At 39.9% G+C, this 14,689-nt stretch overlaps 1 protein-coding gene across 1 annotated transcript in view; it reads left to right on the top strand.

The window, feature by feature from the left end:
* Nucleotides 1-764: 764 nt before the first annotated feature.
* Nucleotides 765-14,689, top strand: part of NPAS3 (neuronal PAS domain protein 3) — an 861,155-nt gene continuing 847,230 nt past the window's right edge. The window contains exon 1 of the mRNA XM_047864546.1: nt 765-904. Within this exon, the coding sequence (XP_047720502.1) occupies nt 855-904 (50 nt within the window). The 5' untranslated portion in view covers nt 765-854. The remainder of the gene's footprint in view (nt 905-14,689) is intronic.

Genomic DNA, 14,689 nt, shown 5'->3' on the forward strand with positions numbered 1-14,689 from the left:
AGAGGGGAGAGAGACGGAGAGAGAGAGACGGGGAGTGAGAGAGTGTCGGGAGAGAGAAGGGGGGGTGTGTCTGCGTGCGAGAGAGCGCTCTGGAGCAAAGCAGCTGGAAAATGCCCAGAAATACTTTCACAGCGGTCAAGCTGGGAACCCCCGCGTGTCCTCCCCCTCCCCGCCCCTCCCGGCCTAGGCCCCGACCGCCCCCCGCCGCGAGGGTGTGTGCCCCACCTGCCACCAGGCCAGCTCCGGGTGGCGGCGGTGGGGGACGACAGTGGGGGGGGGGCGGGGGAGGTGTGGCGGCGCGCGAGGGTGAGAACCCGGAGGCGGCGGGGCCCTGGGCCGGGCTGCCCGCGGGGCCGCGCGGAGGCCTCCCCCCCGCCGCCTTCTCCTCCCCCTCCTCCTCCGCCGCCGCCGCCGGTCGCCAGTCTCCGCGCTGGGCATGTCTCGGGAGCCGGAGCGGCCCGGGCCGCGGGGGCTCTGCGGCGCATGGACGGCGGCGGCGCCGGGCGAGCAGGGGGAGGAGAAGGCGCAGGCGGCGGAGGAGGCGGCGACCTGCGGCGAGAGGCACCGGCGGCGCGAGGGGACGGCCGGCCGCCGGCGAGGCTCCGGCCCCACTACTTTTCCGTAGCCTCCCAGCCTCAGCAGCACGGCCGCCGCCGCCGCCGCCGCCGCCGCCGCCGCCACGGCCACGGCCAGGGCCACGGCCGCCGCCCGCCGGGCCGCCGCTGAGCGCCGCGCACGCCCGCACTCACTCCCGCCACCCCACGCACACGCACACCCCCCGCCCTCCCCACGCCCCCCACCCCGGGAGGGGGGAGAGAGGCAAAAAGTAAGAGAGGAAAAAAAATAGCAGGAAGATGGCGCCCACCAAGCCCAGCTTTCAGCAGGATCCTTCCAGGCGAGAACGGTAACACTTTTCTGTTTATTGAACCTGCCGCCGGGGCGGCTGCTCCTGCCGCCGCCGCCGCCGCCGCCGCCTCCGCCGCCGAGGTGGCGGGGCCCGCTCCGCAGTCCGCCTCCTGGGCCGCGAGCCCACGGGGACCTCGTCTGCGGGCTTGCGGCTCCGCGCTCGCCCGCGGTCCCCGCGCGCATTGTCCGCCCGCGGCGGCTGCGGCAGCGAGCGGGCTCCGGCGGCAGCGGCGGCGGCGGCGCCAGGCTCGCTGAGCAGTCGCACCTCCTCGGCTCGGCGAATGGAGTGACTCGCTGACAAAAAAAAAAGAAAAAAAAAGAAAAAAAAAGAAAAAAAAAGAAAAGAAAAAAACAGAAAGAAAGAAAGAAAAGAAAAAAAAAGAAAGAAAAAGAGAGAAACAAACAAAAAAGAGAAGGGGCTGCAGTGTGACGGGGAGCAGCAGTGAGGGTGGGGGGCCGGGGGATCCCCGGGGCCGCCGCAGGTCCCTTGGCAGCTGCTCTCTAGGAAGGAATGAGGCTGGGGAGGGGGAGGGAAGGCAGGCGAGAAGCGGGAGGAGGAGGAGGAGGAGGAGGAGAGGAGGAGGAGGAGGAGGCCGGGGGCGGGGAGCGGAGCTCGCGCCAGGCCCGGAATGTGTCGCGGAGGGGCTGTCTCCGCGCGGAGCAGCTAGGCCGGGCCGGGCGGAGAGAGGCGCGCGGCCGCCGCCTCCCCGCCGCCCAGGCTGCGCCCCTAGCCTTGGCAACTTGTGGGTCTCCAGCTTTGCCCTGCTGTGCTCTCATCTTGCCCTCCTTTCCACTCCTCCGGTCCCCAAAGGAAAAAAAAAAAAAAAAAAAAAAAAAAGAAAAAGGAAGAAGAAAACCCTCAAATCCAAATTAGCAAGTAAACAGCGAGATTCAAAATGTGCCAACAGTTGGAACATCTATGCCCCGTTAGTTACTGTTTGGGGATCTGTGTTTTAAAAAGTTCCTGGTGAGAATTGCATATCCAGGCAAGGGGCTCAGCCGAGCATGTCTGTTTGAAGTTAGTTAAACTAAAGCCAAAGGGAAAGGGAGTTTGTATTCAAAATATCCTTAACCGTCTTACGTGAATGGCATTGTTAGGTTTCAGAGTAACTAAGCACCCCCCACCCCCACCGCCCCACGTGGTTTTCCCTCCTGCTGTCCACCCAGCCTACTTTGTTTGGAATCCTATTTGCTATTAATTGGCAGCGTTAATGACATTAATTGCATATAGCATATTGGTTTGAGCAAAGTATCTTTTTCTGTCTCCGAAGAGGAAATGCTCAGTAGGAAGTATGAAATGTCAGGCTTTGCTTCTTGAGGAAAACAAATGTTGTTACATACATTGCCCCCCCCCCCCCCGCCCGCCCCCGCACTTTCCTCATAGGCATAAATGAACTTGAGAAAAAAGATGAGGGAAATCCGTAGTAGTTGCAAGATTTAATTATTATTACATGAGCAGTTTTATATTTGATACAACTTAGCATTTAACCTATAGCTTACATCAAGAGAGGGTAGAGAGGTATTTAAACAAGCTATTCATTTGAAAGCTTCAATTGCTCTGTTGCTTGTTTCCTTCATACAGTGGGGACAGAAGAATTGTCAGGATTAAGGAAATAATTTTGTTAAGTAGGTACATAAGTGACTAATTCTAAACTCTGGATAATTTCTGTATAAATTATATACCTGAGAGTAAATCACGCATAATCCAGTTTTTAAAGATGTTGAATGTGTATAGCATTAACTGTCTGAGAATTCATACTAGCTAAAAGGAATACTCAGTGGTTTATGAAGAATTCACATATTAAGTACTTTGCTCTTTTCTATCTTGTAGATAGAAAAGAATTTTCAGAGTATTGTGCAGGTCTGTTCATCATCATTATTATTTTTTAATTTAACATTTAACAATTTCAGATCAGAAGTTTGTAACTGATTTCCTTCCTCCCTTTCACCCTTCCTCCTTCCCCAGTCTGTTGGTAGTAAATGTATTTACTGGGATGGCCCCAGTAATCTCTCTAGCAGAGGCCTATTTGTGTGCCATTTTGGGAATTTTTCTGAGATAGGAATCTTGAAGATAGAATTAATTTCTAGAGGAAACTTCATAGCCTGTGCATGAGCGCGTTCTTTATCACCTGTCTCCATTTGGCATTCGAAGAAGGTAAATCAAAGTGCGCGATTTGTTATTCTGCTCCACTTGAGAGCTGAACTAAATAACACTTGGTCTGAAATTCTGATTGAAGTTGTAGGAGGATATACTGTATTTAATTTAATGCCCTTTAATAGCATCTTCTTGTTCAGCTCGGATGCTGTCATTTTAAAGGTTGGATCTGAGAAGGTTTAACCTGTAGAGAGAGGGAGGAGTAATAATGAGGTAGGGGGCAGAAGGAACAGTATAGAGGAAAGAAGGAGTTATAAACTAAATGTTTCAAACAGTAATAACCTCAAACTTGGCCCGTTATCCAAACAGTTGTTTTATACCCCGAGGGTTCACTTTGTTATTAGGGCTTTAAATGCTCTTAACACTTTTAAGTGTAAACATTACACATGTTAGTTGATTTGGTTTTGTAATGAGAAATGGAAAGTCAGATGGTTTGTTCAGGAGGGGGGTGTTTTTCATAGTTATTTGCTTCAACTAAGTAGAGTCATTTCACCTATATGTTCACTTTGTGCCTGAAACTTGTTGGTTAGTAGTAGTATTTCTGTCTAATGGTTGAACACAAGTATGTTTATAAAAGATGACTTCCTGTGGACATGCTTTAAGGGACATCCTGACATTTATTTAAAAAAAATGGTTTCCAAATAATCAATTTCATAAAGGTATTTATAGACACTACTCTTTACTGCTTTTCAAATACACTAGTAATCGAAAACTTTTATAGAAAAAAATATATCTTTTGAATTGTCTTGTTGATTTATAAAATACCTGACCTGAGTTTAGTCATACAGAACAAAAGTCATTTCCTTCCAATAGTGTTCACAGAGTAATTTTTGGAAAAAGAAGCTTCTTCTTAATAATGTTTTTGGTTACTCTTTAGTACTGTTGGAATTTCTGTGGCTCTTACACACAGAAAGTAGCTTTTTAGAGTCTGAGAGAAGGAGTTGAAAACCTTGTATATTTAAATTTGCTTGATTTTTCTTTAAACTCCAATAGGCTGCATAGGCTGCAAATTATATAGCACTGCCACAGAGTTTTTCCACTATGTGGATGTATAACCAAGAAGATTAGACAGATAGAAGTGTCAAGCATGTGATGTGCCCATGCTGGTTTGCAAAGCATATTCCAACAGCACGGGGCTTTTGGTTTAAAAAGTCGAAGGTAGTGGTGGAGACTTTTTTTTGGGAGGTATTTCTTTTTACATTGTAAGCTTAAACACAGAGTGATAAATGATGATATGCGTTGTCTAACACTTGCTTATATATAAATAGCTCCACAAGATTGCTTAAATGATAATCGAAAATATGAAATAGGATGGCCTTCATATCACAAGGCCAAGGGTCTACAAATGGAAAAACTGAAATAATGAAATATTTCCAAGGCAACAGGCTGTCAACAAGAACTGTAATGCATGGGCATATCATAGAACCACCAGAGAGGATATTAGATAGTATAGCTCCGGAGCCAGGAGTTATAATGACCTTTATTAGTAGGACCCTCCCACATTGCAACATCTTCCCATATTCCCAATTTCTGATTTATGAATTGAGAGACAAATCGCTATTCCAAATTCTGCATGTTCTATAATAATGCAGTTACTAGGTTTGATTTGTTACGAGGAGCAAACTTGACTTCAACATTACTTGATGCTTTGGGTTAAAAAAAAAAAAAAGTTACATGGGGTATTTTCTGCACCAAGTGGTATTATGAGTACAGTTTTTGGTTCCCGTATCTTTGCATATTCTTAAAAAGATGACTTTCATTTTACTAAAAGTTACATGAAAATTAAGATCTCAGCAATGAATTGGTAAGAACTGCATTGTAATTTAAATATAATCTACATCTTGCAACAGTTTGATATTTTTAGTGACAAGAAGTTTGATTTCCCCCTGAAATTCTACACAATGGTTGCCCCTACAATGGAGCTATTTTATGGGAATGCCAGAATTTCCATGAACCCCTTAATAATTTTGCTCTGTCCCAGATCTTAGCATGGATGGCATCCAGTGGCACATTAAAATCGCATCTGTTTGAAATGGGTCCTGATGTCCAGGATCCCCTGCTCTGTGCTGAGGTTTTCTTTGACAAGATGTATAGATGCATGCTTTGGTAAAGCAGCACTTTTGGGGGAGGATTTAGACAGTGTAGCTTTCATTTAGTTATGTTTAAAGCTGCAGAGCTTTATATTTTGGGAGATATTTGTGGGGAATATGTCACAAATATTTCTAAATCACTCCTAGTAATGTTTTCCCTTATCAACTTTCTTAAGTGCTTCCCTATTAATAAAGACCCCAGTGTAAACCTTAGATGGTCTATTTTTGTTTTCTTGTTTTTCCTGTATTCCTGTGATCCTCTTTTCCTCTGTAGAATGCCTCTTGCTAAATTTAAAGAAAACTCAGCATGCAGGAGAGCAGAAGTAGCCCCTCATGTTAAGTTTACATGGCCACTCTTTCTACAGTGTATCATTTCATCATTTGAGTTACATTTTTAAAACCTTTGTGTTTCTCTTGGCTTAAAATCTAACTTCAGGTGTTTTATAGACATTCCTTAATTGTTTACACTAGATAAGGCGGAAATTTAGGAGAGTTGGTATGTGGAAAATTTACTTGATTAGTTGATTAAACATTAATTTTAAAATTTAAATGCTATCAAAGTTGCACATAATGGAATATGTGAAACTTTAAATATTTAAATCTGTACTGTGATATATACCAATATTTAAATCTGTACTAAGGGGGCGCCTGGGTGGCGCAGTCGGTTAAGCGTCCGACTTCAGCCAGGTCACGATCTCGCGGTCCGGGAGTTCGAGCCCCGCGTCGGGCTCTGGGCTGATGGCTCGGAGCCTGGAGCCTGTTTTCGATTCTGTGTCTCCCTCTCTCTCTGCCCCTCGCCTGTTCATGCTCTGTCTCTCTCTGTCCCCAAAATAAATAAACGTTGGAAAACAAACAAACAAACAAACAAACAAAAATCTGTACTAAGAACTTCTAGGATTTATGGGAAAATTCAGTTATATTGTTGTGGGTTTAATGATGTTAGTATTTTCACAGTAAATAGTGCCCCCCCCTTTTTTTCCTCATTGGGCAGTGTAATAAACCAACTGTAACTGAATGGTATTTTTACTGCTCTGGGCCCCATTAGTGTGAATAGGATGTTTGCACTATTAAGTTTGATAGAACCTTACATAGTTAGAATAATTTGTAGTAATATTAGTAATACTACAGTGCATAAGCAGGACATAGCTTAGTATCAGTAAAATGGTTACTACTATATCTAAAATGACTAGGGCGGTGACAAGATTAAACAACACTTGAAGTTGTTGTCTGGATACGTTTTTAGAGCGTAATGTTTTGGTGAATTAATTGGAATATTTGTAGTCTTGTGTACAAAATCATGAGACACAAGATGAAAATCGCGTATCGCTATGGCCCAAATTGCTCGTGGCCTTTGACTATGATTAGTGATTGTTCATTCACTCAGCCTTATTTATTGAACCTCTACTATGGACCATCATGACTTGTGCCAGAGTTGATAGTAAATAACACTCCGTAAGAGCAGTTGCTCTGGTCATAGACTTGCCCTTATACTGGACATGCAAATATTATCAAAAGTGAGAAAACATCCTTTTCTGCAAGAGGAGGAAGAGCAGAATTCATAGAAATATAAATAAGGCCCTCTATCTCTTTTGACTTGTGTTAGTTTAGTGTTCAGGGCAGAGGGGGGCAGCTATTGAGATTGGAAAATATTGTAACTAATGACTATGAAATGGTTAGAGGTTCTTGGAGGTGAGAAAGAAAAGATGCCATATAAATGCAAGTGAAATCATAGCAAATTTTTAAAATGTTCTCTGATGGGATTAAAAAATAAAAATAGATCACGTATGACAATAGTAAACATTTAATATTGACCACCATGTTTCGGGCTCTGTATTAAACACTTGACAAGAAATTTCTCAGTGCCCTGTGAGGGAAGTGCTAATATCCCTACTTATGGTCAAGAAAACAGAAGCTAATCCAACCAACAAAGGGAGTAGAGTTAGAGACTGAATGCAGGTTTGTCTCTGTAGGCATGCACCTTAACAGCCGTGTGCAGGGCCTCCCTTTCTGGACTTTCCTGGAGCCAGGGATTTCTACACTGATGCCAGAGAGCTCTTGGGGCAGGAAGACCCTGTACACTCTGGATAGTGAGCTAGATCTCCGCTTCTTGGTCATTCGTCAGTGGTTTGGAGAAATTCAGAAATGCGGCGATTATAAAGTTAGAAGAAGAATTAATATTTAAATTATTTTCCCTCTACCCCTTAACATTCCAGCAGTTTTGTGGGCAAGCGCCCCAGCTCTGTCTACTGCAGGGCAGATTTTCTAAAAAATGGTTTTAGAATCGGTTTGCCACGTACACTCACCTTTTTGGTCATAGACTGTGAAATATTCCAGGGCCTCTTCCACACACGTTTTCCATCCTCAGAGTGAGCCACAGTTTGCCTAAAGATTACAGTGGAGACATTTTTATTTTGTAATAGTTTTGCCACTGAATGGGTTGAAACAGCCTCATCGACGTTCTGAATAACAACTTTCATACTTAACTGTATTGCTGGGTATTGTCTTTTGAAATATATAAGGACTCCTACAAGTTGGCTTCCTGCCAAATTATCTGGCATTAGAATACTGACAGCAAGCATTTATATAGCACTATGTGACAGGTACTAGTCTAAGGGCTTTACATATATTAATTAACTCATTTAATTAAAAACTTGTTTAAAATGGACGACAATAAATACATAAATGATAAGTTCTCATTATTTAGTCCCCCTTCCCCCGTGGGCACAGACAGACACTTGTGGAATCTTCAAGAAGGCGGTCTTTGGTAACATTTTAATTTCTCTGATGTCAGGAATCAGAGGACTCGGTCTGCTACGTAACAGTTCTTTGACAAAAGCTACACTTTGGGAAACTTTTATAACATCTGACTCCATTACTGCTCATTGTTGAATGTCAGCTAGATTTGAGGTAGTAGACAGGCATGCCACATTTATCTCTACGTTTTTGGATGTAATACTGTCAACCGAATAGCTCTTTAAAAAAAAAAAAAAAGGTATAGTAGGAATTTCAGACCTTGAAAGGACTAGATAAGCAGTGCTTGAGTATTTGTGGTTGAAAGAACTGAATATTTTGCTTGTGTATATTCCTAAAATATTCACTTTTACATTCAGAAAATCTCTTGTTTACATAAAGAATAGGTTGCCTTATAAAATGTTGGAGAGGGCTCATTTAGAGAGATGTTTTACTAAAATATTGAAGATAAAAAGCAGCAGTCAATAGGAAGTATGAGTGAAAAATAGGCTACAAAATTTAAAATAGCATTCAGATCATCTTAAAAGAAATTACTTCTGATTACAGTATTTTATTATCATCAGTATGCTAATGCAGAATTAAAGGGCTCTGACTTGGTACCTAGGTTATATATAACATTAAAGCTTAAATCTTTATCACATATTTTTGGAAGTGGTGCCACATAGCATTTTAAGACCACTTTATAGAATCATAGGTCATTTCCGTGATATCCCATTACTTCTGATAGACGGGGGCTTTTTCACTTGTATGATTTATAAGAAGAATTTTATTGTAAAGAAAAATGTAATATTGGATTAAGGGTCATCTTTATGTGGATGTAGCTCAAATCGACACCCTCTTACCCTCCGATCTCCGAATTTTCCTTTTGGCCGTGGTATCACTACAGAAAGGGATACTGGTCCTAAACTTCAGCCAGAAGCACTTTACTCAGAAAGACTGGTATTTTGGTAGGGGCAAATGGGATAACTGAAACTGGTTCCAGAAACTTTATCTCTCTGGTCTTAGAGAATGGAGACATCAAAGAATGAGGGTATTTTAATAGCTAAAATGTGTTGCACTGATTGAGGGAGCATTTTTTTCTACACAAATAATTTATTCCTCAGGATCTATTTCTGGAAAACATAAGCATTCTATTCATATATGAACGGGATTTTTTTATTGTTCAAGATTCTATATATACTGTGCATGGTTCATATGTGAGACGTATCTATAGATAGATAGACAGATAGATAGATGGATGAATAGATTGTTTATAACATAACATATATAAAATATAAACCAGATCTAGTATGTTTATATATATCTACTAAAATGCAGAAGTGTTACAAAGATATCTTGAACATATTATAAATGTCTTACTTCAGATCGAGTTAAATTTAAATATATGCAGTGAATTGGTGACTTTTTGTTTTCCTAATGCTGTAAGGAAAAGTAGGCTCATCATTTTTTTTTTTACACATTTTTATTGTTCTGTGTAAATGTAATTTGTTAATCCTGTGAAATTTGTCATAGATAAATTTGCTTGGATTATCTTGTCACCACCGTATCTGCATTCTTTTGTTCATTGCTTATTCATAATTTAACAGTCTGGCAGTGAGCCTTTTTGGGATGCTCACAAAAGATATATGACCTCTACCAGCTGCTACTATAACCTGCAGAATGCACAGCAAGACATTAGAAACGTGAGGATTCCTCTACTGATTAAAGTGCTCTTCATTTAAACAGTCTGTTCATAAGAATCTCAGGAATCTCTTGCTACAAGCAGTTTTGATTTTTTTTTCTCTTCCTAACAAAATTAACTCTAACAATTGAATCTTCATTTGATATATTTTTTAGATGATCCAAAGGAAATTAATTTCTTGAATGCTGTTGCTTCTTTATAACCAAATACTCAAAAATCTTATCCTTGGGAGTGTTAAAGTTATCCAGAAATACTTTTATTGGACAAGGAAGGATAGAGAGTAGAGTGACAATATCACATCCTAATCTTAGAAGAAACGGTTGGTTTAATCCTACTCGAATCCAAGAACTTTACAGTTTATATTCTAAACACCCCATATTTTGCGGTATGTGGCAGACGTTAAAAATAGAATGTTACTTGAAGTGTAACCACATCTTTAGGTTTTCATTATTCTGAATTAGTTTAGCATATGAATTTATTCTCATCCCCCCACCCCCACCCCCCGCCTCTCTCAAGAAATCAGCAGATCAGTTTATGAGTAATGGCTAGTTTTTGCCTCTCTTCTGTGCAGGCATATGATTACGGTTCAAAATAATTCATTGCTAATCCATGCAGTATTGGTTCATCTCCATCACTCTGTTCTGTGATTAGAGCCTCAGGCCTGCTGCCTTGCTTTCTGCCCTGATTTTCTTTAACTGCAACCCTTGTTTTAATAAAGTTCTGTAGTCACCAGCGTCCTGCTAGCCCCTCTCCATCCCTCATATATATCGATTGCAGTAGATTAATATTTATTTGAAGCTATTTTTCAGACTTTGTGAAAAATGTATTCATTTCTTACTGGGAATCTTCATCTAAAGGGAGGGGGAGAGGGAAGATGTAGGACTCAGGTATGCAACTCTTCTTATAAAGTCAAGCTATTGCTTTTCCAGCCTTCTTCATTCTTCGCCGCAGTCACTGTTTGTTCTTTATACACAAATCAGGAAGTTTAATTTCCTTGAAAAAAATTTTTAGATAGATTAAACTACGATGTTAACAGTTTAACTCTTGTTTATAACAGTTCGAAAATGGATTTCTGCGTTTTCTAAGTACATTCTGTAGTCAGTGCAATCACCATAATATACATTGATCAGCTTGCATCGAATATTTCCAGACAGGGGCACAAAGCTATCATTTTCCTTAACATCAAAATTTGCCAATTTCACCAGAAGGTCATCTAACAGATTTTTTTTAAAGACTTTGTTTCAGATCTCAGTAGTCCAGTGTTCCTTTTAATAATTACTTTCGTCTCATTGTAGCCGTGTGTTTGAAAGTGTAGGTCAATGAGGATGATTGCATTCAGAATTTCATGATCTGTGTAGTGGAACAAATTGAAAGCAAAGCCTGTATCAATCACTGTGAAGGGAGGGTTAATTGTTACCGCTTCTCAAGCCTCTGGACAGATAAACCAGTAATGAAATACTTATTGCTCTGATATGTGAATGCTAAAGGATGAAACAATGGAAACAGAAGCAGTCTTCAGAGATAACCAAAGAGGCAAAGGGAAAAAAAATAAACCGGATGAAAGTATGAAACTATGTGCTGCATTAACTCTCTTAAAAGTAATATTGTTTTTAGTTTCCTACCCATCTTTTTTCTGGCAGGTTAGGGCAATATCATAGATCAGGTTGCTAAAGCCAAATAAGAATATAAATGGAAAACTCTCTTTCTGTAAAAATAAAAGAACCAAAACAAGTACAGTCCTATGCTTTATATGAACTCTGTATATTTTATAAAAATATGTGAGTTACTGTTTAAGGTTTTGTCTTCGAAAAAACTAGGGATACATACATTAAATATTACATATGCATATATGGCTTAACTTCCAGAATATTTTAAAGGACTGTTTTGTTATCTTTAAAGAGACTTTGGAATTATTGGTCCATTATAGACCAAACCAGAGAGGAAATTATGAAATACATAAAGAAACTGTAAAATAAGAATTAGTGTTGCGAAGAAATCATGAGATTAGAGTAAACACATTTAACCATTTCTTCCATATGAACTTAACATTTAAACATCTGTTAGTTACTTATATGTTGAAATATATGCAAAAATATTTAGCCAAATTGAAGTCTTAGGCCCATGACAATCATCTCAACACAGTGGGTAGTTCTGAAAATTAATGAGAATGATAATACTGTAAAGACTGTTCCAGAGTTTGCCCAAATTCATTATCTAAGACTCTTGTTAAGAACATCTCAAAGAATTTTAACCAGGGAAATATATTAATGGTTCAAAAGCATTTTCAAAACCCTGAATTATAAAAGTATAATGGAATTATATATGCAAGAGTTATAGTTAGCAACACAGATAGCAGAAGACATTAATGATGGCATATTTTCCCACAACCTATACTCCTTTTGTACATGGTTGCATCCGTAGGGTTTAATCTCATGCATTATTTTCTTGTTTTTAGGGCAAGAAAATCAGGATCATTCCTTCCCATTAATGTAGGGAAGCCGCTATCTGTAAAAAGTTAGATGTGTTTTTTGGCAGTCATTCCGGATTTGATACAGACAACTACTAACAAGCTAGAACATTTTTAGCAAAAAGAGAGAACTGTCCCACATCCTTTTAATTTGTCTTCAGAAATTAAGAATTTCCCAAGGTCTGTTTCTGCATGGTGTTGGTGTAGCTGAATACAAACTTAAACAAATGATTGGGGCATAGCCTTTTTTATGACAGTAGCACCATCCTGCAGCTAAGGTGGTTTGTATATTGTAAAAATTAGCCATAATAGTAGTACTGTAACATCCCGGGGCCAGGATATTTAGAGTCAGTAGCCCTAACGTACAGCTTTACCAAAGGGTATCAAGTGTGGTATACTACAAATGGCAGGCAAAAAGCAAGGAGAATTCCATTACTCAGTAACAGATACATACTTAACACAAGGCCTATGCATATCTAGATTGTCATGGCAATACATTATGAATTACCATTGGTTGCTTGCGTGTTGGGTATTAGTAGAACAGCAGGTAATGGCCTAAATCCCAGTGACCCGTTTCGGTCTTTCATTATCTTTATAGGAAGTTGTACTCTACCAGGTCCTTTAACCATTTAGAGCCTTAGTTTCTTCATTAGCATATTCAGTTGCTAACATTTCCTTCCAGCTACAAAAAATCTACGACTACATGATTTGAATGATTGGGACGTATGATACAAAATAATGAGTTGAGGTCTGTGGTGTTTTTTTTTTTTTCCTTTTTTTTCCTAATGGTATTACAAATATTCGTTACTTCTAAGCTATTAAGTGAAATTTTTAGATCAAATGCAATGCTTGTCATGCAGGTTTCAATCAAGAAAACATTGTATATTTAAATATTTCTCTTCCATGAAAACACCTTTGAGCAGAAACTTTTTATTGCAAGAATGTCCAGAGAGACATTGCAGTGGAAGCTATAGGCTATATTAAGTTATATTTTAAAGTGACATATTATGCACATGACTGAAGGTAGCACTAAAGGAAAACACTAAAAGTGTTTAGCGATAAATGCATTTCTTGGTTAAATTCAATTGAGATGGTAGAATAACTCTGGAAATATTTGAAAACCAGATGATATACCACAAAGAAGGAAGTTAACAATGTAATGTTTGATAGACAGGCGAACACTTAGGGGAATAACTAATCTCTGAAAATTTTGTGTGTTCCTAAAACATTTATAAAGGAATAAATTTCTGTAGTGAGTTATTGGCCCAAACTACAACAATTATTTCTTTCTCTCTAACCTTGTTTTTTTGAAGGAGCTTTCTTCTAGTTTTTCTACCTTACTTGCAAAGGTGAACTGATTTAGTGTTTATGGCATAGACAGATTTAAATATTTATGATTGGATAAGATTTCTTCTAATAGATTAATGACTTTTTAGAATAGATATATCATTTAATCACTTATTTATTGTTTCCTTTGAAAGTTTCCAGTTAATGGATGCTACAAGTATATTCTTAAGAGATAATTGACTTTTTTTGCCTAATTTCTCTATATATGTAGATTATTTATACCTATGTTTTATGTGTTATCTGTAGATTTAAGAGTATTTTATCCCCTAAATCTATTTTAGGCTTAATTGTCTGTGGTCATTTAGCAGCACTGGTAAAAATATTTTTTCCTAAAGACACTGTTCCTCACAGGATAACTTTCCATTTTTTCTCTTATGAAAATACCCGGGGCGGGGGGAAACACATCACAGTGTAGACTGGACTTCTGTAACTCCTTTCTTTCCGTCTTCACTCATCAAAATCTTACTTTCTCAAAACTAACATTGGCTGAGTGTTAGGAGATAATCTGATTAGACCAATTTACATTTTGGAATGAGGCTATTTTCATTTTTTGAAAGGAGCCCATAATACCAAACAGATTTTCAAATTATTAGAACATGGAAAGTCTTTAGTATGCCCTTGCCTGTCTCTCCACATCACACATAAATACTCCTTCCCAAAGATACATTAGTCTAACTTTGAAATACCTCTTCTGAAAATTGACTATCTCATAGTGACATTGTGTTAGAAATTATACATTAATTTTTTTTTACATTATTGAATATAAACATGGGTGAATATATGAGCGGGGTTAAACACATGTGTTGTACATATTTTCATTTGTAACATTAAAACAAAATCTAGTTAAAAGCCTCTCACTGTGGTAAAAAGATACCAGCAAGTGAAGAAATTCGGAATTGGGTCATATGTTGTGACACTAAGGTTGGCAGGGTCTGCTCAGTGCTGAAGTAGAATTTAAATGTGGCACTTATAGGGGCGCCTGGGTGGCGCAGTCGGTTAAGCATCCGACTTCAGCCAGGTCACGATCTCGCGGTCCGTGAGTTCGAGCCCCGCGTCGGGCTCTGGGCTGATGGCTCAGAGCCTGGAGCCTGTTTCCGATTCTGTGTCTCCCTCTCTCACTGCCCCTCCCCCGTTCATGCTCTGTCTCTCTCTGTCCCCAAAAAAAAAAAAATAAATGTGGCACTTATAGGTAGCTATAGAGTTCTTGGTAGAAAGGAATCCACAGCAAGTGTTTAAGAGTTGGGTTGAACCAAACCACAATAGACTTCATGATACCTGTCCCTGTGCCCCTT

The sequence above is a fragment of the Prionailurus viverrinus genome, chromosome B3, assembly GCF_022837055.1.
Source record: "Prionailurus viverrinus isolate Anna chromosome B3, UM_Priviv_1.0, whole genome shotgun sequence".
Classification (NCBI taxonomy): Eukaryota; Metazoa; Chordata; class Mammalia; order Carnivora; family Felidae; genus Prionailurus; species Prionailurus viverrinus.